This window comes from Penicillium psychrofluorescens (assembly GCF_964197705.1).
Source record: "Penicillium psychrofluorescens genome assembly, chromosome: 4".
Taxonomy (NCBI): Eukaryota; Fungi; Ascomycota; class Eurotiomycetes; order Eurotiales; family Aspergillaceae; genus Penicillium; species Penicillium psychrofluorescens.
Genome location: NC_133442.1, coordinates 2,694,217 through 2,717,499, shown reverse-complemented (window position 1 = coordinate 2,717,499; position 23,283 = coordinate 2,694,217). Strand labels below are relative to the sequence as shown.

Below are 23,283 nucleotides of genomic sequence, written 5' to 3'. Positions count from 1 at the left end.
CCAGCGTATGCAAAACAAAAAAAATGGAAATGAAAAAGTAAAAGCCAGGCTGTGATTCGTCGGGGTATCTATATCTGACAGAGAAATGTGCAAATGAAACCAAAGGAAACCTCTCTCGCTCAAAACACCAAGACACACAAAAACACAAATCAAGTCAGGTTCCAACGCCATCCCATTCTGGGAAATGAAGGAAGAATGGCGGGGATGGAGGGGAAAGAAAATCACATAAAACGCCAGCCACTTCAAATCATATACAAACATTGGCGTATGGGGGGGAGCAAGAGAAAGACAAGAGAAAGACAGCAACGAATATTTACAGGCGGCCCTTCCGGACAGCGCCGAAGCCCTTGCTGAACAGCTCGTGGATCTCGACTGAGCGGCGATGGGTACTTGGGCCATCGACGGGGGAGACAGGTTCAACCTCGACGCCTGTTGCCAAGGAGGCACGGCGATTGAAGACACCGTCGGGAGCAGCATCAGCAGGGGAAGCAGAGGCGGCGGCGGCGGCATTATGACCATCACTAGCAGCGCTAGAATACCCATCCAGCTCTATTTCGTGCGTGGCGAGCTTGGTATCAGCAAAAGTAGAGCGCCGTCTCGCAAGAAGTTCCTGAACGTGTCGTTCACGAGCATCCATCTCCTCAGTCTCGCGAGCGATCTCGATGCTCGACTTCTTAGTGCCATGGTTCCAGCTCAGCTGCATTTCCGGGGCAGCCGCCTCCTCGAAGCGTTTCCTGATATCGAGATCCTGTTCCATTTCCTGGAAGAGGTCGACATCATTGGGGAAGAAGAGGGCGCGCAGCGTGGAGACGGTCAATTCGAAGATGAGACATGCCGTTACGGCGCAGAGCCACACGACCCAGAAGAGGAGGTTGTGGCCTGCTTCGTGGATGAAGTTGTCAGGGACGTCGTAGACACCTTTGCCGGAACTGAGCTTGTAGCGCTGCGAGAGGATCAGGTTCCACAGGAACCAACCGCCGACGGAGATGATGATCACGATTAGATTGAGGTACGTCTTGTTGTGTACTTCTAGCGCTTGCAGTTTCAGGTTGATCACTGTGATGCAGGCGGAGAAGGTGAGGAGGCCTAGGGCGAAGGTGTCGTTGCCTGTGGGGTTCTCGACTACCATTCCGTACAGGCCGAACATGGTGAAGAAGATGATCACTGCTTCGCAGGTGGCCATGAACGACCAACCCAGGTACAAGAGCATATTGAACCCGCCATGTCGCTGGCCTTTGGTGTAGAGCTCCGGAACAGCGAGGAGCGTCGAGGCAGCGAGGTCCTTGGAGAAAATGCCGAGGAAGATGACTGCCAGCGACGTGAAGAGCGTATTGAACATACTCAAACTCCACGGCTCGTACAAACTCGTGCCCGTGTAGCCGTTCCATCGTTGATAGAGCGCTTGCGTCAGGTAGAACAGCATCTCCTTCCAGAAGGTGCCCAGCGTGTACTTGCACGCGCGCATGTAGTTCCAGCGGCCGTGCACCAGGAGCAACTTGAGCAAGAAGCGGAACTGCGCGATCGAGTAATCGGAGATACGCGCCGCCTGAAGACCTTCCTTACCAGTGATACCGATACCCACGTGGGCCTCTTGGATCATGGCAATGTCGTTGGCACCGTCTCCAATGGCAAGTGTAATGGCGTCGTTAACGTACTTGCGGATCGAGCGAACCAAGAACGCTTTTTGCTTGGGACTGGCACGGCAACAGATCACGGACTCTGTTCGGATAGCCAACTGGAAGAACCGCTCTCGCATCGTCTCATCCGCCTCGATAGTTGACAGCGTCTGGCCGTCAACGACCACAACGGAGTGAGCCACGCTACCACGCATAATGTCCGCAGTCAAGCGCACAATCGACTCCTCGACGTCGCCAACTTCGTGATCGAGAATAGTCAGGGTGGAATAATCCTTAACAAGACGGCACGAATGTCCGACATTAATAGCCGTCTCACGCTTGTCGCCAGTCAACATCCACATCTTGATGTTCGCGCGTCGCAACTTGTCAATCGCTTCCGGTACACCCTTCTGCAGCTTGTCCTCGATGGCAGTAGCACCCGTCAGCTCCAGTTGCTGCTCGATCTGCTGGCCGACCTCTTCAATCTTCTCCTGCCGGTCAACCAGACTAGTGCTAGCCTCATGGTAAGCAGCCTTCCAGGTATTGTAGGTGGTCTCATCCAAGAAACGGTGGCCGTAAAGCAGGGTCCGCAGACCCTCTGTCGCAAAGTCGTTCAAGTGCTGGAAGCAGCGCTCGAAAACAGCGGCTTCGTTCAACACCAGAGCCTCTTCCACCAGATCCTCATCTTCCTCGCCGTTCGTCGAGCTTCCGGAATCCGATAGCGCCGATGAGAATCGTCCCATCTGAGCCGAGGGCCGGGGGCTGTAGTATTCACTATCGGTCTCCCGATTCAAAACCCCGCCATCGGTCTCCCGGTCACGCAGCCAAATATCAACACTTTCTCGCAGAGCTGACGCGTGCTGGCCGGAAACAGAGGAACGCCGAATCGAGGAGCGTCGCCGGGTGAAGCTGGGACGGCTGAAGCTGGACCGAACGCCACTGTCCTTGCGGCTCTGGTACTCGCTATTGCGGCGAATGACCTGGTTCGCTTCTGCGGCCTTGCGCCTGCTCACACGACGCTCGATCTCCATGGCCTTCTCTTGTGCCAGCTCAGCACGCTTGAGCAGTTGCATGAGTGTTGTATCAGCACCTTTGCAAAACACGCAGATGCGCTGGTCAGGCATGCGGACGACGACCGACATCCGCTTTCGCGCGCTGGAGAACTCGATAACATCCAGGATTTCATACACTTCATCGACGGGAGTCTCATCGGAACCATTGGGGCGGGTTCGGATAGTCATGGTATTCGACTGGCGATCAGAGACTAGGTATCCCATATCCCGGGCAGCCATGACTAGAGCCAGCTCGTCGGGCGAGGCTGCCTGGAAAGAAATAGCTCCGGTGTCGTCTTCTTCAGGAATGCAGGTGTGGCAGAGAGCAAGAGCCAAAATGAACAGCTTGGCCTTGCGAGCGAAGACTGTGTACGGCTTGCGCTGGATGTACTGGAGCATCTCGACCGTGCGGTAGGAGGCGGCCGGACGACTAGACCGGCGCGCAGCATCCAGGCCCATAGAAAGGTTCGAAGGCCGGGCAGTACCCATGCGAGCCTCGGAGGCATTCGACTTGCGACTCATAGCCTTCTTACCCTTGACTCTGCGCTTCTTGTGGACAAGCATGGTCTCCTCGCGAGCAGCCTCCTCCTGCAGGTCCGCGTCGTGAAGCCACGCCGTTCCAGCGACACTGATCTTGCGGAAGCGCATGGAGTTGTTGGTCAGGGTGCCGGTCTTGTCGGAGAAAATGTAGCTCACTTGGCCGAGCTCCTCGTTGATAGTGGAGGTCCGCGCCTCGAGCGGGGTGTTGGTTTCGGGGTCGTACATGTCAATGTCGTTCAGCAAGAACATCTGCACGACCTTGACAATCTCCATACTCACGTACAGTGAGATGGGGATCATCGTGTTGAACATGATGAGGAAGGAGGTGAAGACGGGACCGTAGGAGACCGCGGCATCAATGAGATACCACGAGTGCGCTTGCACGTCCTGGGCCCAGAACTTGTAGGCAATCGTGCACGCCACAGCAAGAATAACAACAAGAAGCACAATGAGCATAACAACACGGTTCACCTTGCCCTGTAGTGTTGGTTTCTTGATCCTCGGGTTCTTGTTGGCGTTCATGCGGATTTTGCACTCTTCACCAGTGTAGATCACCATACCAAGAGCGCGATCCGTATTCCGCAAGATACTTCCTCTGTAGACGATCTCGTTGTTGGTCAAGGGCAGCTTCTCTTGGGCATTGACAGAAACGTGGCCATCGAACTTGTACAGGTCGATGTTGGGATCCTCGACGGCAAAATGGACCGAATTGCTATTGATATCATCCACAGTCGGGCAGACCTTGGCCACGGGCTGGATGGGCTGCTTGTTCTTGAGGTTTGTTTCACCATCCAGGGCCATGGTTTCGATATAAGCCACGCCGTTGGGGCCATTGGCGTGGAGTAACACCAGATCGGCCGGAACGGGCTGGTCGCGCTCGAGCTTGACGACGTCCCCGACGCGAATATCCCTCCACTTCACCTCTACCCAGTCGTGGGATTCACTCGCCGCCGAGGCACCAACGGAGGCCGTGCCGCTGCCGGGCCGCAGCACAAAGGCAAAGCGGTTGTTTTCTTCTTTGTCCAGGCGATACCGGCGCCAGTCGTCAAATCCTTCCTTGCCCATAGAAATACCCACGAAGATCAAGAGCGGGATCAGAGTCGTAAATGTTCCCGTCGTACTTAATCCGGGGATCATCTGCAAGATGGCGACAACCAAGAAATAGAAATTGGCCAGCTTGGTGAACTGGAAGAAAAGCTGGCGCGGGAAGAAACTCCAGAAGCTATAGCGACTGGAGCGAATGGAATTGTTCACGTATGGTTTACCAGTCCGCTCATCAAGCAAGGTCTCTGCTAGGGCCGGGTTCAGGTCGATATGGCGTCCATCTTCCGTCGGGGGAATGTCTTTGATCCGTAGGATGTTCTTCCGGAAGGTAGTGAGAAGACCATCGATACGGGCGGCCGCGGCCTCCTTGATCGCATTTTTCTTCACCCATTTGTCCTGAGCGACAGAAATGGAGAAGTGCTCTTTGATAGGGCGGTCCGATGAAGACGAGGGATAGGTCGATGCCTCTGTCAACGCCTTGGCCGGCGAGTCTGAAGTCGCCGTCGGTGTGACGACCAACTCATTCTTCTCATCCACGGAAGTGGGTGCCTTGCGGAGTGGTGCAGCTGCTGGCGCATCGTCCCTGGACGGACTGTTGGCCTCGAGGTCCACGTCCACCACGGCGGGCTCATCCTCCGACTGCGTGCTGATGTTCCTATTGAAAATACTCCGTCGCAACGAGTATCCACGATTTCGCGACCGCGACCGACCTGTCGACTCGGGACTGGTCGGAGAAACAGCCGACCGAGCTGCGACGGCAGTGGGTGGCGTGGAACCGGGGGAGAGCGAAGAGGCGGGCGATAGAGCAGCGGGACGAGCAGTGGTGGGCTGCGCGAGCGCGGTGTCGATCGTCAAGCCTCTGGAGCTGGGTCGGCCGTCGGTCGACGGAAGAGGTTGTCGCTGTTGCTGTTCCTCGGCGGCACGCTCTAGGTCGGTTGAGAAGCGCACATGTTGTTGCGATGGTCGCCGTCCGCCGGAATCGGAGAGGGTCCGCGATGAGACGAGGGAGGGCCGTCTCACCACATCCTGAGACGGTCGGGTGTCCTCTTCTCCAGAATCATCGCGATTGTTGCTGGACATGGCCGCTGAGTCAAGGCCCGCACGGGGAATGTGTGTCTGTGCGGGAAAGACCCGGTCGGCGATTGGATTTCCTGTTTCTCTCTCTCTCGGGGTGGGTGCCTTGTCCGTCTGTCTGTCCTAGGCGTCAAAGGGACCGGATCGATCGATTGAGCGAGATAGTGTAGTCAAACAGGAAGGCATGCTTCTGGCGCAAATGGTTTAGTACATCGTGGTCGGGGTGGAAAAAGGTGAGGAAGAGGTGAGAAGCGATCTTCTGCCCTGTGACGAAGGCCGAGTGCAGAACGAGTGACGACGATGGTGAGGGTGAACGAGTGTCGGGTGCGATGGCAGAGAATAAGGAAGAGAGAGTGTTTTCAGAAACGAAAGACAAAATACGAAACGGACAGACCAGCGACGGGGCCAGACCGAAAGCGGCATGGGAGTGGCGCAGTGACAGGCAACACGCATGTCTGGAACACGCGCGGAAAAACTGGGGAAAATAGGGTGCATGCGGCAAATGAGCGACCAGCCGTGGCAAACAGAGTTAACCTCGACACGCGTTTCTACTTCTTATGGGCAACGCTGTGACATGACAGTGCGTGGTACCGGACTGTGTATTCTTGTCGTACCTACAGATGAAATGGAGGGGGTTCATCGTAGTCAACTAACGGCAGGTCTCATAGCCCCATTTTTGCCGCTCGGACATGTCCACTGCATGCCTGCCCGCGGTTCGCACTGGATACAATTGAATTCATTTGGCTCAACCCACCGGTTCACGCCCCCGGTGTGCCTGGTAGTCCACCCTCATTCCATGTCCAGGTCCATTCTATCAAGTCAAATTTCAGGCAAACACATTCCACGAGAAAAAAATAGCAACACACGAGAAGAAAGTGACGTCATGTTCGAGCACACCAGGCCAGACCTAATACCGCGGTGGGGGCTGGCCATACGGTCCAGGTGGTGGGTAGCCTCGCTGGCCTCCTGGCGGGGGATGGGGAGTGTAGCCGTAAGGGGGCTGCGGCTGCGGCTGGCCGTAGGGGGGTCCCTGATTCGAGGGCGGGTAGGGAGGCTGCTGCTGCTGCTGGTAGCCCGGCTGCGGGTTGTAGGACGGTGGTCCCGGGGGGTACGACCCGCCTGGCGGCGCTCCATAGCCGCCATACTGAGGTGGCGGAGGTCCTGCGGGTGGCGGACCTCCCGCACGCCTCTCATCCTTGGTGTCGTAGGAGGCGTCGATCGCACCGAGCATCAGCTTTGCGCACTGCCAAAGATCGTCAGCTTGCTTCTAATCATATCTGGGTTCTCACAGACGTACCCAAAGTTCCCGCGTCAAATGGACCGGCGGGTTCGCACGCGACATCTCGTCCTGCTCGACCTCGAAATCTGGAAAATCACCACCAATTAATTATCAGACCAGGTCCCGGATGGAGCGAAACTTACTGGACGTGCAGTCAATCAGGTGGCCGATATGAGGATCTTCATCCAGGTCCCCCAGGAACTCGCGGGCTCGCTGGTCCGTGCCAACCTGCGTGAACTGGAAGGCGACCGCACCCTTGCCGTACCGAGTCCGAGACGCCTCGTCCACGGCCAGGCGAATGGCATCGCCCACAGCCCCGTGCGGTTCTCCCGCTGGCTGGCCGTCCGTGATCGTGATGATCAGCACGGGCTTGTCAAGACGGTTGGAACGGGCCGGGCCCACGACCATCGGGTCGATGACCTTGTTCTTCAGGCTGGTACCCAACGGGGTCAAGCCCGCAAAGCGAACACGAGACACCAGGCGGTTGACATCATCGGCGCTGCGGATCCCATCGCCGACCTCCATTGAGTTCATGAACCGAACCGAGATCCCATCCTGGTCAAAGGTCGCGGCAGCGGTGGCCACAAGGCCCAGGATCTGGCGAAGTTGATCCTTGCGAAGCCCCTTCTCCTCAAATTCAATGGATCCACTGTCATCGACATAGAGAACGATATCATAGAGCGAGAGCTTCATCACGTCAGTCGCTACCTCCATAGGCACGGACCATTCGTGCATTAGCCGAGTGAGCTTGCCCGGTGCTTCGACAGCCAGAGTCTGGACCAGTCGGTCCAGTCGTTCGGGAGGGTAGAAGTTCTGGAGGCTCTTCTCTTGGATGGTCCCGATCAACAGCTGGCGATATGCAGCCACCTGCTGTGGCGTCGCGGGAGCCGCTGGCGGAGGGCCACCGCCAGGCGGGCCATACTGGCCACCAGGAGGACCAGGAGGTGGTCCAGGGTGGCCCTGCGCACCGGGATATGGAGCGCCTTGGGGCGGATAAGGCGATGGCTGGCCCTTTTGTTTTTGCATGTCAGCATCTATTTGAATCCACAATACGTCACATCAACACTCGACCAAGGAGCAGGCACAAAACAAAGCACAACACAGTTGATGTAGGGCAGGGCTCATCTATACATAGGGTGGCTGCTGTCCAGGGTATGGCGATCCCGCTCCATAGGGCTGATTAGGTGGTGGGGGCGGCGGGCGTGAATAGCCCTGCTGCTGCTGAGCGGGGTAGGGAGCAGGCGGTTGTCCAGGAGGTCCGGGGGGTGCTCGCGAATAGCCAGCAGAGGGCACTGGGGGAGTCGGGGTGCCGTATGGCTGATGGTAGGGTTGTGCAGGTGAGCCGCCGTAGGGAGAATATTCAGACTGATAGGGCCGTGACATGGTTGTCGGATCCGCGGATCAGGTGTGGTGGGGTTGAGGGGAAAGTAAACAAAGCAAAAGCAAAGAGTGGAAAAGGAACAAAAACAGAGATGGAAGTAAACTAGAAGAAAAAGCTTACCGATCCTGGAGGCGGAGGAGCAGCGGAGCCTGGGTATGCTTGGTAAGGTCTCTGTTGGAGTGTGAGATTTTGTTCCCATGACGTTGACGCAGATCGAACGTACTCCACCAGGCTGCAGCGATGCCGGAGGACCTCCCGTGTAGCCCGCGGGCGGCGCGCCAGCGTAGGTGCCGGGCATGTTAGGGTTCTGGCTGGCAGCGATCTTGGAGGCAAACTGGGATGGACCAGTCAGTCAACGGGAGGGGAGTGGACGGTGACGATGGAGGGCAGGTGGTGATGGTGTTGATGGTGGTGGTGATGAAGAGGATGGTGGTGCTAGTGGTGGTTGGAATAGCTGTGGTGGTGTGGGATACTTACACCCATGTTCAAGGAAAGAAGAAAAGAAGATCAGGGAGAGAGAGAAAGAGAGAGAAGGAAAAAGAGAGAGGGAGAGAGGGAAGACTGAGAATCAGCCGACGTGATGGATGGTGGGGACAAACACAGCCTCATCTATACTTGGTTAGCCACTAACTATAACACCTCTACCTGTCAACAAACTCGCCTCAATTCAAAGTGCATGCTTTCTACAATGACACTCCCATTCTACATCATTGCTTGCATTCACTCTCTGAGAACCCTGGCGACCGATCACCCGCCATACAAACGGCCGCTCCGAATCCACATCGAACGGCCTGGCTGTACCGAGATATACTCAGAAACGGAAGCGGACTCGCGATCGTGGACGAGTGAATGATTGTGTAGCAGCGAGAGAGATATGATTGTGGAAGCAGATACAGATGCCAGATAGGGTCTAGCCTAGTGAGACAGAGGCAGAGCGAGCGCAATATAGCGAGGGTGGGTTGGTTGAGATGGGAATGCCCCACCGGTCGATATACTTCGTTAGGGCTGAGGACAGACGTCGATCGAACAGGTCCCAGTTACTCCCACAACCAACGAACACCACCAAGATAGCTGTAGTAACAATGGGTGAGCAGCGCCATGGATCCCGTCCGGGGAAGGTTTTAGATTAGCCCCTGGAACCGTGGGGGAAATTGCAGCGAGGAAGGGGCCGCTGATGTCACTCTGGCATGCTTGAAAGAAAGGGTCAGCTTATCCTGCTTCTTCTCCTTCTCCTTCTTCTTCATTCTCATCCTCACCATCATCCTCCTCATCATCCTACATGTTCCTGCTCAGCGCAGTTGCTCCAGCAGGGACTCCATCATGTCTACCTCACTGCTACGCGTGGGGATCCTCGGCGCCTCCGACGCCGTCCCAGCCATCTACCTCCCCATCCTCCACACTCTCCAGAAACAATATCACCTAACCATCATCTACGATCCGAACAGCCACCATGCCGAGGCTTGCAAGGCCAAATTCAACATCACCCAGACCACAACAGACATCCAGGAAATCCTGCACCACCCGGACGTAGACCTGATCCTCAACCTGCTGCCAACAGAATACCACGAGAAATACACCGTGGCCGCCCTGGAAGCCGGCAAGCACGTCATGGTCGAGGTACCGCTGTGCATGAGCATCCAGGGCCTGCGACGCATCCGCGACGCGATCAAGAAGGGCCAGGCGGTGCGGGCTCACCGCGCGGGTGATGGCGATGGCGACATCATCAACAAGCCCAAGGTCTTTATGGGATGTGTGCGCCGGTATGCGCCGGTCGTGGAGGATGTGTTTCAGAAGGAGCTCGCCAGTTTGGGGCGCGTGTACTACGCGCGCTGTCGCAATATCGCTGGTCCGATACATAACGTCGCGGGCATGCTCAACGGCACCACCAGTGCCGACGACACCAATGGAACCAGCACGCACAGCGCCGCTGAATTCCACGCCATCCTCTCCGAAATTTTCGGCTTCCCCGAAGACCTAACCCCAGACCGTGTCGCCTTCTGCCGCTGGCTCGGCACGATGGGCTGCCACGACCTCTCCCTGATGCGTGAGACGCTGGGGTTCCCCAATGCCGTGTCCAGTGTCTCCATCACAGACCCATTCTACTCGGCTATCTTCCACTACACGGGCACGAAGCATGATGACCACCCGTTCACGCTGCTGTACGAAGCAGGCGTGGATGCCGTCCCGCGCTGCGATGCCCATCTGACGGTATACGGGGAGCGCAAGTCGGTCAGTTTGCAGTATGATTTTCCGTGTCCGGGGGAGAGTATTGGGGAGGGACGGATGGTGCGTGTTGTCGTTGAGGAGGGTGTGGACGGGGATGGAGCTGAAGCTGTGAATGGGAATGGATGTGGAGTCAGCAATGGCAATACCAGCAACGGAGTGGCTCGATCTCGAGTCAAAAAGACTGAAACAGTCAGCTCCTGTGAAGAGGCGTACACGCACGAATTCATGGCGCTGCACGCCTACCTGGTCGACAATGTCCCTGCAAAGACATCCGCAGACGACGGCTTGCAGGATCTGAAAATGCTGTGCATGATCTTCGAGCATTATGACCGTCAATGCGGGACCATCCGCACACCCCTGGGTTAAGGGAACCCTCAGTCGAGGTGGAGATGTAGGGAGGAAAAGTCAGGAGTGGCATTTCTGCGCGGCCACAGTCGGTGGATGGATCGATGGCATTGTACCAATATTTTTCTGGGATTAGAAAGGAATAACTTTAGCAAGGGAAGGAAAGGAATCCGCTTCTACGGACTAATCATACATGGCTAGCAAATCAGCGTGATTTTCATCTTTTTTCAAGACTCTTTTCATTCATTCATTTTTTTCTCTATGCACAGGCAAGGTAAGAACTCGTACACACATGCTCGCGAAGCCCTCATCGCTTCCCCTTCTTCTTATTCTTCTTCGAGTTTCCACCGCCGCCTCCACCGCCAGCAGAAGGCTTCGCAGCCGCGGCAGCAGACGAGTCCTCAGCTTTCTCCGAAACGACACCACCCTGCGTCCGCTCTGCGGCGCGCTGCTTGCCTTTCCTTCCCTTGGGGCGGTAAGACGAGCGATCGCGCAGAGGCAACCAGCGCTCCAGGTCGGGCTTCTTGGCCGGGTCGTAGTCCTTCGGCAGACGGGACTTGCGGACACGTTTGGACGCGCGGCCTTCCTTGTCCGCTGCGGCGCGTTTGCGGGCTCCAGCAAATGCGGCGGCCGCAGCGGCAGCAGACGAGGCGGAGGGGGCAATGCCGGCGGATTCCAGGGCGGAGATGTCGATGTCGCCGACTAGGTCGGCCACGGCGGGGAGGCAGTCCAGTTGCGACTCCACCTGCGAGTAGTCTAGCGTAGCCTGCGAGGCGACGTAGCCAGCGATGGCGACGCGGTCGCTGGAGTCTTGCTTGTGCAGTGAGTGAAAGATATCGCCTGCTGTAGCCAGGTCGGCGCGGTCCTCGGAGTGCAGGAGGGATGCGGCCGCGGCGCGGAGGAGAGAGACGGGGGGCTCGGGCTTGGAGCGCCAGTAGGCGGCAGCTTGAGCGAGGGAGGAGCGGATCTGGACTTTGCGGCCCTCAAGCTGGTACAGGGATACGAGGACGCTCAGCAGGCCGGGGTTGAAGCGGGCTTCTTGGTCTGCTTCGGCGGTGGAGTCTTCGAGGCTGTGGAGCGAGCGCTCCATCATGGCGATGGCGGAGGTGGTGTTGCCGGCGTTGACGTAAAGCTGGACAACGGTGAGAAGCAGACCCAGGTCCTTGGGCCGTCTCTCCAGCAGGGGGAGAATCTGTTTCAGGGCTGAAGCGCCGGTCTGGCCTTGTGCGTGGCCGGCGGCATTGTAGACGGAGAGGAGATTGGTGATGGCCGCGGTGGAAGGGTAGGGGCTGCGTGAGAGGGTCTTGGCTGTGGACCGGATCATGCCATCGTACTTCTGAACAAGTAGATCCGCCGCATGCGAATTGCCCACCAGAATATTGTCCTGGAACTCGAACAGCCGGTCGTTATTGATGGAATCCGGGGTGTCGTGAAGGGCCTTGTAGAGGATGTAAGGGTTGACTGTGGTCTGCCGCGCGAGGACAATGTTGTTCTTAGCGATCCGCTTTGTCGAGAGTTCCGAGACACTAGAAGCCATGTAAGTATGATGTCCTCTGCCCTGGGTATCAATCTCAAACTTACTTGTCCACCGCAATTTCTTGGAGGACCGACTCAGCTTCTTCCGTCTTCCCTTGTCGGAGCAAAACATATAGATGCTGGATCGCAATTGGCATCAACTCAGCAGCCTTGTCCTCCGGCGCAAGCTCCTCCGATGTCCGGCAGATCTCTGTTTCCGGCAATTGGTCAGAGCCGTAGTTTGTATTTATCAGATGAAAGCCTTACCTTTCGCCCGCTTAATGAGCAATTCCCCCGGTTTCAAATCCCCCTTGGCAATGTTCGAGCAAGCAGCATTATAAACCGTCTCAAATGACTCCAGGTCCTCCCGTGAAAGACGAGCGTTGCGCACGGATCCAGAATCTCCTTTCCAGTGCAGTTGCGCATCGGTGGCCCACGAGTTGATACTCAAATCATTCGCCTCGTTGCTGAACGATTCCCGATCCTGCGATAAAGTATTGTAGATTTCCGCCGTGCGACGGAATTTCTCAGCACGGTAGCTCTGCGACAATCAAAAAACGAGATTAGCGCATATCCCATGCACCTGAGGGCAAGTGTCACATACCACTTGCGCTTCGAGGTGACTAGCACCTCTACCGGCACCCGATCGAGCCACCGCCTCGGCAGCCTCATCCAGCTTGCCACACTTGTATAAGGCATATGCATATTCCAAGCCCGCTCTCTCCTTCAGCGCATCACCTGCGGATGCAAATACCCGCAGCGCGTCTTCGTACCGGTCGAGTTTGAGGAGGGCCACAGCTTTGACATGCTGCGCGTTCAGATCGGACTTCGATTTGGCGAGAGTGGCGTTGCAGGACCGAAGCACCTCTTCGTCGTCGTCAATGGTGGCCCGCTTCAGCAGCGAGGGCAGCGATTGCGCAGCCATGGCGGGGTAAGAGAGGAGAATGCGGTCGAGATAATCTCAGTCCGCACGGACAGCCGATTCAAGGTGGGTGAGAAGAGGAATGAATGTTCCTAACTCATAGGCCATGGGGTGGTGTCAGTGATAGCGAACACCACTGCTCCACTGTGCGTCTTCCCGATCGGGCAGTCTTGCGCAAGTGGCCGTATCGTCTGCCGTATTATGTCACGTGCCCAGGACTATATTGTCTACAGTTCATCGCCGGTGTCCTCCCTCGCTCTCCCACAGAGAATCCGCTTGTAGCCACCCGATTGAAGAATAGAACTTAAATTCTTTAAGAGTCCAGACCCTGTCAAAATCATTTTTTCCAATAGTTATGTAAGAGGATCTATCATAATCTATCCTCCACCGTTCCTAGTTTAGACATTTTACCCTGACACTTAGGTCGCCCTAGGAGCAAGAGAAAAGGGTAGAAAAAGCAGAATTAGAAAGACAAAAAAAAAGACGGTTACGACTTCCCGACTTGTTCCTTCATGTACGCATCGAAATTTAGTACAGCCTTGCCAAGTACCAGAGCACCCTCCTGGCAGTCCTCCTTGTCACTCCACTCCTTCGCACAGTGACTAATGCCATCCTTGCCTCGCACAAAGACCATAGCCGTTGGGCATTTGAGTCGAGTCATGGTCGAGTCATGTCCCGTTCCTGTGCGAGATGCGATTCCCTTGTCACCGCAGGCCCGACGAACGCAGTCAACTGCCTCTGGCCAAAAGTCATCCGGGAGAAGATGAACCGGCCGAGTCAAATCATATTCGAGCCCGTGGAGAGCCGCGATGCCTTTAATCGTCCCGACGATGTCAGTTCCCATGTCCTCGAGGCCTTCCGCCTCCTTGTGCATGAGACAGAAGACAACCTTTGTCTTGGATTGAATGTTGCATGCTCCCCAAGGCCCGCTTTGAATGCTTGTCACGGTCGTGTAGCCATTCTTAGCATAGGCTAGTGTCTCCAGCTGTGTAATGAGTTTTGCTGCGCCCGTCAACGCATCCCGTCGTCCATACATCGGGTAAGTGTTGGCGTGCCCATCTTCGCCTGTGAAGACGACCTCATACCAGGTCATTCCTTGCCACCCCTCCACCCAACCGACGGGCTTTCCTGCCTTTTCTAGGTCGGTGGCCTGCTCCACATGGACCTCAAAATGAGCCGAAATGGGGAATTCTTCGAATGTATTAGGGCCGTCGCCGACGTAGCCGATCTTGGCCAGTTCGCCACCCATGGTGATTCCCGAACCGTCATTGGAGAGAGAGGCGTGTGCCTCCTCGACAGTGGACTGCCCGGCGTAGACGATCGAGGAACCCAGAAGAGGGAAGAAGCGTGCCCCTTCTTCGTTGGTCCAGTTGATTAGCACGAGGGGAGCACGCGTCTTGATGCCTTGTTCTTTGAAACTACGGATGACTTCAAGGCCGGAAATTACCTGTCTAAGACTTTAGCAATGCCTTAGCAGATTGAGGAAGGAAAGTCACGTACGCCTAACGGTCCATCAAACCTACCACCCGTAGCCACAGTGTCGAGGTGGCTACCCATAGCAATGGGTGCAACACTATCATCCTCGCCGCCAAACTTGGCAAACTGAGTCCCCGTGGCGTTGACCTGATACTCTGCGCCGAGGGCCAGGACCTGATCCCGGAACCAGTCTCGAACAAGTTTGTCATTTGCATCGGCACACAGACGGGTTACGCCGCCCGGTGATGGGGCGCTGTATTGGGCGGTGAAATGGATGTCATCCCTTTTAAGAGTATGAGATTGCTGTTTCCTAGCATATAACGAGCAGATGTATATCAACATACCATAGTCGGTCACCATTGACCTTTAGTTTCTGCGCTGCAGGAACGCTCGAGTATGAGCGGCGAGCTTTGAGCCCGATATTGAGACTGACAGAAACTGCGCGTCTGAACATGGTGCAATGAATTGTCTTTCTCGGGATGGTTGGTGTTCCGAACACTCTGTCTGGTGCCCATCATTTTATGCCCATCCAACTACCCCTCACAGTATTACCTTTCCCCTCGGCAGTCGATATGATCTATCCTAGACCCCATATTCTCTATGTTATCTAGCACTCGATATGGAGATTGAGGAGATGGAGATGACGGAAAGGGTAAAGGAAAGCGCCTTGATAAGGCCATGAGGAAATGTCTTATTTCTTATCGGATCGGCATTATCATTACTGAGGATGGGGAGCTAGATGGAAAGGATCGAAGACAGCGATTTAGCTTTGGGATGGTTTGTGGGCACGTCATAGGTTTGGTATGATAACAGGTGCCTTGATAAGGTCGCAAGGCTGATATTCGGCAGTTTTGCTCTACCGGTCATAGCCTATGCCATTTCAATGCCTACCGTTATCCCCTGATTGGCCAATCTGATGCGATTGGCTCATGATGAGGAAGGATTTTGGCTATTGGGGTTTTAAGAGCTATCGGAAGAGTTGGTATGTGAGTACCATATCGTCGCTCCATCTGGCCCATCTGGCCGTGCTGTTTTTCTGGATTTGCAATTGGCAGAAGTAGGTCGGGATATCAATTATTGGGATTATCCATGGTCTATGCCAAAGTATTGATATAGCATGTACATTAATAGTAGTGGCTCCTTAAGACGTGGAAAGTAACTTTGGCATTAGCAGATAACTATGCCCCTGTCGCTATTTCAAAAATGGTAGATACTAGACGGCATTACTCCAAGACGACACTACTCCAAGACGGCATTACTCCAAGACAGCATTACTCCAAGATGGCATTACTCCGAGATATGAGGTTAAACCTCCACTTTCGGGGGCACGGTTGATTGGGCACTGGTCACATCCGGTAGCCCGCTTATCTATATTTTCTCTTAGCGCCAACTTGGTTGAGAGAGAGAGTTCTATTATACTCTGTTATCATCCCCGTACGGCGTCAACTTGGTTGATGTATTGGTAGGTGATAGATGATGGCGGGGAAGTGTTCCAAATAATTGGTCGTTGGTAGTCCTTATGCTGATATAGACTTTCGATTATCCAGCATTATCGAGGGAGGGGAAAAGCCTCATTCATTGCGGATAAGGCTTTCGTAGGAAGTGGTTTCCCCATGCGGCATAGAAAAGCGACCTTCCTGTTTTGGACGTCTACATCACTGCACTACGCAAAGAACAATTCGAAGTGACTGTACTTGGAGAATGATGATATCAGGCCCCCCCTCGTTGTTGTGTAGGGCTGGCCTGGGTGAATGAGGGCTCCATTATATAACGTCGTAGTTCCTCTTGATCAACACTCCTTGTCGAAGGTCCAATTGCTAAAGCCCGAAATCTAGAGAAATCGCCTTCCCTACACCATGAGTTCAGCGCTGGTCCCTGTCCTCCCTGAAGGTGCTGGCTATGGCGTCGTCGTGGGTATTGGTTTATTTTTTGCATTGGTGATGGCAGTTGTGTCACACATCCAGGTATATTATTCCATGAGAGACATGTGCAGGCGCATGGCTGACGTTGACAGAATCGATATACACAATACTCCACCAAGGGAAGTGAGGAGTTCAACACTGCCAGTCGAAGTGTCAAGCCGGGGTTAATTGCCAGTGGCGTGGTCTCGGCGTGGACCTGGGCTGCAACACTGCTGCAGAGCAGTACCGTGGCTTATGAGTACGGGATTTCTGGGCCATTCTGGGTGCGTGAATCATATCTTTCAGCCGATCATATGGTTATTGACTTTCGCAGTGTGAGTAGATATAGTCTCAAAGTTTCTATCACCATGCACTAAACTCAGCAGACGCCGCTGGCGCCACGGTACAAATCTTCATGTTCTCCGTGCTCGCTTGCAAGGTCAAGCAGAACGCACCTTATTGCCATACCTTCCTGGAGATCGTATATCACCGCTACGGCGCACCAACGCACCTTGTATTCATATTCTTCGCTCTCATGACCAATATACTCGTCGCAAGTCAGCTGCTACTCGGTGGTAGCGCGGTCGTCACGGCTCTAACCGGTATGAACGTCTACGCAGCTGTGTTTTTGATCCCTCTCGGTGTCTGCATTTACGTCGTTCTCGGTGGTCTACGAGCCACTTTTCTCTGTAGGTCTAACAGGTACTTATCCTCCGGCAAACCATGCTAACAATACAGGTGACTACACACATACCATAATCGTCATGATCATCATCCTCTACTTCATGTTCAGCGCTTACTCGACCAATGACATGATTGGCTCACCATCCCGGATGTATGATCTACTGGAAGCGGCGTCAGTCGAGCGTCCCGTGGACGGCAACACAGATGGATCCTATCTCACGCTGAAGTCTAACTATGGCCTGATTTTCGGTGTCATTCAGCTGTGCTCTGGTATGGGCACCGTGTTCCTCGACCAGGGATATTGGCAGCGAGCCATCGCCAGTCGACCATCGAGTGCGGTCCGCGCTTATATCATGGGCGGCTTTGCCTGGTTTGCCGTTCCCTTCGGCTTTGCTACCACTCTAGGGCTCGCCGCTGTTGCCTTGACGAATAACCCTAATTACCCAACTTACCCCAACAACATGACCAGCAGCCAGATCTCATCCGGCCTCGCAGCTCCATTTGGTGCGGCTGCGTTGGCTGGAAAACAAGGGGCAATAGCATTGCTCCTAACCCTCTTCATGGCTGTGACATCTTCGTCATCATCAGAGCTGATAGCTGTCTCGTCGATCCTGACATTTGATGTCTACAAAATGTACATCAAACCCTCAGCTACGCCTGAACAGTTGATATTTGTCTCGCATGTTATGATCTGTGTCTTTGGGGTGGTCATGGCCTGCTTTGCCTGTTTGTGGAATGGCATCGGGATCGACCTGGGCTGGTTATTCCTTGTCATGGGTCTCTTGATCGGTGGTGCAGTCTTCCCTGCCGCCTTCACTGTGCTGTGGAAAGGTCAGACGCGGTTGGGTGCCATCAGTGGAGCCATCGGTGGCCTAATTGCCGGTCTAACCGCATGGTTGGTCGAGGCTAAGGTACACTATGGAACCATCAGCGTGGAGACAACTGGTGGCTCTTATCCCACACTCGCCGGCAACATGGCTGGCGTGCTAACTGGCCTCATCCTCACCCTAACAATCTCATGGCTCAAACCAGATGACTTCGATTGGGAGAAAACACGCGCCATCAATGCTCCAGGACCCGGACGCCCCCAACCGGGAGCCGAAGAAGACTCCGTCAACGTCCCCAACGAGTCCGGCCCCCAAGCAGCCCGTGATGAGGAAAAAGATACGCTCGAAGACTTAGCTATCACCGACGACCCCAAAACTTTACAAAAGACTTTCATCGTCGCCGTGACCCTTTCCGGCATTTTATCGTTCATTATGGATTTCGTCATCCCAATTCCTATGTTTTTGAGCCATTATATCTTCTCAAGAAATTTTTTCACCGCCTGGGTGGTCATCTCTTTTATCTGGGTGTTCTGTGCATTCTTCCTATGCGGAATTTTGCCAATCGTGGAAACAAGGTCGTTCTGGAGAAGACTCCCCAAGCTGCTTTTCCAGAAAGGGAAGGGGAAGCCCGATGTTGTCTATGGCCAGGGATCGGATGATGGATCATCGGAGTTGGTGGCACCGACGTCAAAGGCATGATTGTGAAGGATACAGGAGATTCCTTGACCTCGGATTCAGGGTCTCAAGCTAGAAATTTTGTTTTCTCAGGAACACGATGCAGCCAGCGAGAAAGATGGTGGGAGGTAATAGGAACTTGGGAGGCATACATGTTTTGGATTATTCTGGCGTATGCAATAGAACTTGTACCTGCAGTTGAGACCTTGTAACAATCTCACACTAGGGGATCCGGACTTTGGACTGGTACTACCTTGTAAATAGATGGTGGCCGATTTTCGATGAATTTAGGCAATCTCGCCGAAACCTGACCTGCGGTATAATAATCTTGCTGTAGCTATTCAGCTTGGCCCTAAAACTGTCTGTGGCTTAAGCGACAGGGGGCCTGAAACTCGTACATTGCGGTCCTTGTTCGGCTCTCACCTACCGAGTTGGCTAGTCTGGACTCTGTCAACGCCACTCTCTAGAATTATTTAGCTGAGACTCTCCCAGTTTCCTGTTACCAAGAGTTGCACTTCCTCCAGCCTCTCTTGCCTTGTCAAGTTGCCCGAAATATTCCTCTCCCACAGTTGAAAACCCTCGCTCCAAATCTCTCCCCACGATCATTATGACAAGCCGCGCATGGGCGGATGGGCCGTGGCCACTCATCGAAACCCCATCCAAAACTCAGGATGTGGTGAGTCGTGATCCCTATCTAAATGCCTGATAAACTTATCCCCAGCTAACGTCCGAAAGTCAAAACACGCTGCGATTTACATCGCGAACGAAATGGCCTGCACTCATAATTGTATGATCCGCGGCCTAAACAGTATCTACTTGCAGGCCGAACAAGTCCAAAAGCCAGCCGACATTGAGGATTTTCTCGGTTTTATAAAATTCTGGGCAAACTGGGTATCCGATCACCACATCCTAGAAGAGGAAGAGATGTTTCCAGGTTTTGAGAAAGCTATTGGTATCGCTAGCTTCCTGGGAAACAACGTGGAGCAGCATCATGCATTTCAGTCACAGCTGCAAAACCTCCTGACATATGGGGCCAGCACTAAACCCGGATCCTACGATGCCTCAACCCTCCGTGGAATCGTTGAGAACTTGGCGCCCAGTTTTCACCAGCATCTAAGCAACGAGATCGATAGCCTTCTCTCAATGCAGCCTTATAATGGGGAGGCTTTGCTAAAAGTGTACAAGCAGTGTGTAGCCTCTGCGACGAAACAAGACAAGGTACGTAAGCCATGTGTACTGGACAGAAGGAGAGAGGAAAGTCATGTTGATTGATCAATTCACAAATCACAGCAAGTGGTGCCTCCCATGGTGCTTGGTCTGCGGGACGTCACCTTCGAGGGCGGAAGTCAGTGGCCTGCGCTGCCTCCCCTGGCTGAGTGGGTAATAAAGTACTTGTTTGCCCGCCGGCACGCAGGTGTATGGCGTTTTCTCCCGTGCGATATATGGGGGAAGCCTCGCCCGTTAGCATTTGGGCCGACCCAAGGAGAATAATAAGAAAGATTCGGCCATTCGAAGCGCAGTGAGGGACTGGTTCTTTTTCATAGCGTGAATGAGAGGGGGGTTTGTGAGGTGGAGAGCCTTGAAGCTACGGCCTCTAGGGCTGCAAAATGTGGGGTTTGTGTCTCCAGTTGTTCATCAAGATTGAAAGGTCACTTGAATGGTTGCTTTTGTAAGGCGATAGCTTCAGCAATTGCGATGATTCGCCGCTGGCTGGCCTCAAAGCGCTGACATACAATAAGAAAAGAATGACGTACCGATAGACCGACAGACTATATGAATGACCGGGGCACTATGAGACCGCTAATTAAGACTTTTTTAGGCCTTAGTTGCCGAGTACCAAGAGCCCAGTGTCTGGGTATCTCCACTCGCGGGAAAACCGTTATAGTTTTTCTTCTTGGCTGACAGAAGAGGCGTCGGGCCACCCCGACCCAGAACCGCCGGTGGGGCAACATTGAAATGATGCGTATTATTGTGTGAGCAGTAGTATGTAGTAGGCTCAGTCAGGGGTCGGGGGAGATCATCTTGCATTTCAAAAGCCTAGCTCTCGCATTGTTCTAGCTTCTGTGCTAGTCACAATGTTTGGTCAAGGCTCAGATCATCGGCAGGGGGGTAGTGGGTCGGCGGTGCCAGAGGGTCTAGCCGCGAGCAGGAAGTGACTCGAGAACAGATGCACCAAGGACAGTATTTTTACGCCTAGTTAGCAGATCAGTAGAGAAGTGATATGATTCTACCGTGTCGCCGCATCCTCCAGAAGTATTGTCGGCGACTGGGGTAGAAACCTTGACGGCACAATGATGCTCAAACGACGCGTGGACGTGGAGCTAGAGGATGAAATGAGCGGCGAGTCAGCGGCAACGATGGCGCGCGCCAGTCTTGGCACTGGCTGCGATATCGCCGCGAAACGGCATCTGCTGTGTACCTCCTGGGTCCCAGAGAACCGAGACGAAGACGAGTCGGTCGACCAAATGACTCTGCCAAACATGTCCCCGACGAATAAATCCCAGTGCAACATCCCTCCGTGAAACCACAGCCGCAGTGAACGGCTCACCGTGTCACGTGACTTCCGCGTCATGATCGGCATGCCCCTTAACGCAGTTTTCACGGACTAACCATGGGACCAGCGGGTCTGCCCCCCGTCTCTTTTTCTTGTTCCTCTTCCTTTCCTCTTCTTCCTTTTTTCGACCGATCTTTAAGCGAACTGGATTCCTGCTTCGTGTTCTTCCCCCTCCTCCCTCCACTCTCGCTTTCTCATCCCACCACCCTGTGCTTAGCAGGCCCGACCCTTCGACCCTCATTTGCCTCTCCGGACCGCGGTTCCTTCTCTCGCCTCCCCCTGGCTCATCCGGAGCAAAACTCCGCAATGCTGATGCGCCTCTAAACGTCGATTTCGCATGGTATCTTTTCAAATAAGCACCGAGTGACACAACCTAAAATATGATTCTTCTCCACAATCGCGACCGGCCATCCTCGGCCGCCTCCTGGGCATGGAGGCGGTTAATGCGGTTTGTGGTGATCTTCGTCTGCATCGCCGCGTTTACCGCTTTAATCTGGCCGACCATCGAGCCACAAAACCCGCCGATGCACCAGGCTAGTAATATCACCATCTCCGCCGATGTCAAGTGCGAGCTCGACGAGAGTTTGCTGCTCAAGCTCGAGATCAAGAAACTGGCCGACTTCACCCGGCGGGAAATCGTGGTGGACTTCACCGACGAAGAGGTCCCCATGACCCAGAAACTAGACCAGCCCTTGTGGGATCCCTCGAAGGGCAAGGGCAAGAGCAACGATCACACATTGATGGAGCAGCCGCAGGACGGATGCTCGATTCCCCTCCCGGTGTCGGTCAAGCTCCCCCCTAAGCCCGCAATGGCCGATGCGTCGCATATCGATTTTGGTGTGGCGACCACCGTGGACAGACTGAACGATTCGCTCAATGCGTTCGAACACTGGGCTGCGTATACGCGGACTCGGATCTTTGCCATGGTGGAGCCAGATGAGCGGATTCCTCTAGTCCAGGCCAAGGCGGATGCCATGGGCATCAATCTCCATGTTCACGTGTCGGAGGATGACTACCTCCGCCGATATTTTGCGCTAGTTCCGCTGTTGGAAAAGAATATGCGCCCCCAGACCAAATGGGGCTGCATTATCGACGATGATACCTTTTTCCTGTCCATGCCCGCGCTGGTGAAAGCGCTAGGCGAATACGACCACACTCAGCCGATGTACATTGGCGGTATATCCGAGGGCGTCCCGCAGATCGGAGTGTTTGGAGTGATGGCATTTGGAGGCGCAGGCGTCTTCTTGTCGCGCCCACTGGTGTCAGATTTGGTCACCGTGTACGACGAGTGTCAGCTGATGAATTTCTCCGGTGACCGTCGCATTGCCTACTGCATCTACCAATACACCCAAACCCGACTGACCATCGACCACCGCCTGCGCCAGCTGGACCTGATGGTGGACGCATCTGGGTTCTTCGAGGCGGGCCGAGTACCCCCTTTGTCCGTGCACCACTGGAAGTCGTGGTTCCACGCCGACATGACCAAGCTCGGCGTCATTTCCAGTCTTTGTGGGGATGAGTGTCTCCTACGCCAGTGGCACTTCAGCGACGGCTTCATCCTGACCAACGGTTTTTCCGTGATCCGCTACTCCCAAATGCTCGAGCCGGGCGACCTTACCATGGAGATGACTTGGGACGGGCACAACGGTGCCGGCCTGGATATGTATCTCCACGAGCTCGGCCCTCTGCGTCCCCGAGACGACGACAAGATCAGCTATCTGCTCCAGGACAGCGAGGTGGACGAAATCACCGGCCGAGTCACGCAATGGTATATCCAGCGAGACACGAGACGAGGTGATAAAGTTCTAGAGCTGTCCTGGCAGAAGCGGTGATTTTCCTTTATATTTTGCATGTCAATGTCAATTATACATTGGCCACTCATTTCGTCTTGGGTTTCGGGGACACCAGCGAGCATCCTTATTGCCCCCGCCCCACGCTCTTCCTCATCTTTTGGCGCCATGGGCATTGAGCACTGGGCTCACACACTTAGCATAGGGGTTTTCACTTTCTTTCTTGACTTGCTTGTTTGTTTATAGACCGGGTATACCTTTTATGTTCACTTATTGTAATGAATTGGGATGAGATATTCCTAATACGAAACGGATATTCTTGAATCTGAGTGCAAGATCCAGTGATCTTAATACGAGGGCCTTGCTCCCTCGAGTGAAGAAT

At 54.4% G+C, this 23,283-nt stretch overlaps 9 protein-coding genes across 9 annotated transcripts; 5 read left to right on the top strand and 4 right to left on the bottom strand.

Moving 5' to 3' along the window:
• Positions 1–313: 313 nt before the first annotated feature.
• On the bottom strand, positions 314–5,332 carry PFLUO_LOCUS6656 (drs2 neo1 protein; the record flags this gene model as incomplete). Its single annotated transcript, XM_073784218.1, has 1 exon — positions 314–5,332. The coding sequence occupies one exon, from the start codon at positions 5,330–5,332 to the stop codon at positions 314–316; it is 5,019 nt and encodes a 1,672-aa protein (XP_073640696.1).
• A 901-nt stretch (positions 5,333–6,233) lies between these two features.
• PFLUO_LOCUS6655 (uncharacterized protein) lies at positions 6,234–8,284 on the bottom strand (the record flags this gene model as incomplete). Its single annotated transcript, XM_073784217.1, has 6 exons — positions 6,234–6,569; positions 6,624–6,691; positions 6,749–7,616; positions 7,737–7,970; positions 8,107–8,157; positions 8,210–8,284. 6 exons carry the CDS (start codon positions 8,282–8,284, stop codon positions 6,234–6,236), a joined length of 1,632 nt encoding a protein of 543 aa, XP_073640695.1.
• A 1,022-nt stretch (positions 8,285–9,306) lies between these two features.
• Positions 9,307–10,578, top strand: PFLUO_LOCUS6654 (uncharacterized protein; the record flags this gene model as incomplete). The annotated part of the gene is made up of 1 exon (XM_073784216.1): positions 9,307–10,578. The coding sequence occupies one exon, from the start codon at positions 9,307–9,309 to the stop codon at positions 10,576–10,578; it is 1,272 nt and encodes a 423-aa protein (XP_073640694.1).
• Positions 10,579–10,864: 286 nt separating this feature from the next.
• On the bottom strand, positions 10,865–12,997 carry PFLUO_LOCUS6653 (Signal recognition particle subunit SRP72; the record flags this gene model as incomplete). Its single annotated transcript, XM_073784215.1, has 4 exons — positions 10,865–12,083; positions 12,139–12,283; positions 12,340–12,613; positions 12,677–12,997. 4 exons carry the CDS (start codon positions 12,995–12,997, stop codon positions 10,865–10,867), a joined length of 1,959 nt encoding a protein of 652 aa, XP_073640693.1.
• Positions 12,998–13,481: 484 nt separating this feature from the next.
• Positions 13,482–14,924, bottom strand: PFLUO_LOCUS6652 (uncharacterized protein; the record flags this gene model as incomplete). Its single annotated transcript, XM_073784214.1, has 3 exons — positions 13,482–14,441; positions 14,495–14,753; positions 14,815–14,924. 3 exons carry the CDS (start codon positions 14,922–14,924, stop codon positions 13,482–13,484), a joined length of 1,329 nt encoding a protein of 442 aa, XP_073640692.1.
• A 1,862-nt stretch (positions 14,925–16,786) lies between these two features.
• On the top strand, positions 16,787–18,581 carry PFLUO_LOCUS6651 (uncharacterized protein; the record flags this gene model as incomplete). The annotated part of the gene is made up of 2 exons (XM_073784213.1): positions 16,787–17,060; positions 17,110–18,581. The coding sequence occupies 2 exons, from the start codon at positions 16,787–16,789 to the stop codon at positions 18,579–18,581; spliced, it is 1,746 nt and encodes a 581-aa protein (XP_073640691.1).
• A 583-nt stretch (positions 18,582–19,164) lies between these two features.
• Positions 19,165–20,442, top strand: PFLUO_LOCUS6650 (uncharacterized protein; the record flags this gene model as incomplete). Its single annotated transcript, XM_073784212.1, has 3 exons — positions 19,165–19,233; positions 19,293–19,775; positions 20,377–20,442. 3 exons carry the CDS (start codon positions 19,165–19,167, stop codon positions 20,440–20,442), a joined length of 618 nt encoding a protein of 205 aa, XP_073640690.1.
• Positions 20,443–20,848: 406 nt separating this feature from the next.
• PFLUO_LOCUS6649 (uncharacterized protein) lies at positions 20,849–21,079 on the top strand (the record flags this gene model as incomplete). Its single annotated transcript, XM_073784211.1, has 1 exon — positions 20,849–21,079. One exon carries the CDS (start codon positions 20,849–20,851, stop codon positions 21,077–21,079), a length of 231 nt encoding a protein of 76 aa, XP_073640689.1.
• A 412-nt stretch (positions 21,080–21,491) lies between these two features.
• Positions 21,492–22,943, top strand: PFLUO_LOCUS6648 (uncharacterized protein; the record flags this gene model as incomplete). Its single annotated transcript, XM_073784209.1, has 1 exon — positions 21,492–22,943. The coding sequence occupies one exon, from the start codon at positions 21,492–21,494 to the stop codon at positions 22,941–22,943; it is 1,452 nt and encodes a 483-aa protein (XP_073640688.1).
• Between the last annotated feature and the right edge of the window lie 340 nt (positions 22,944–23,283).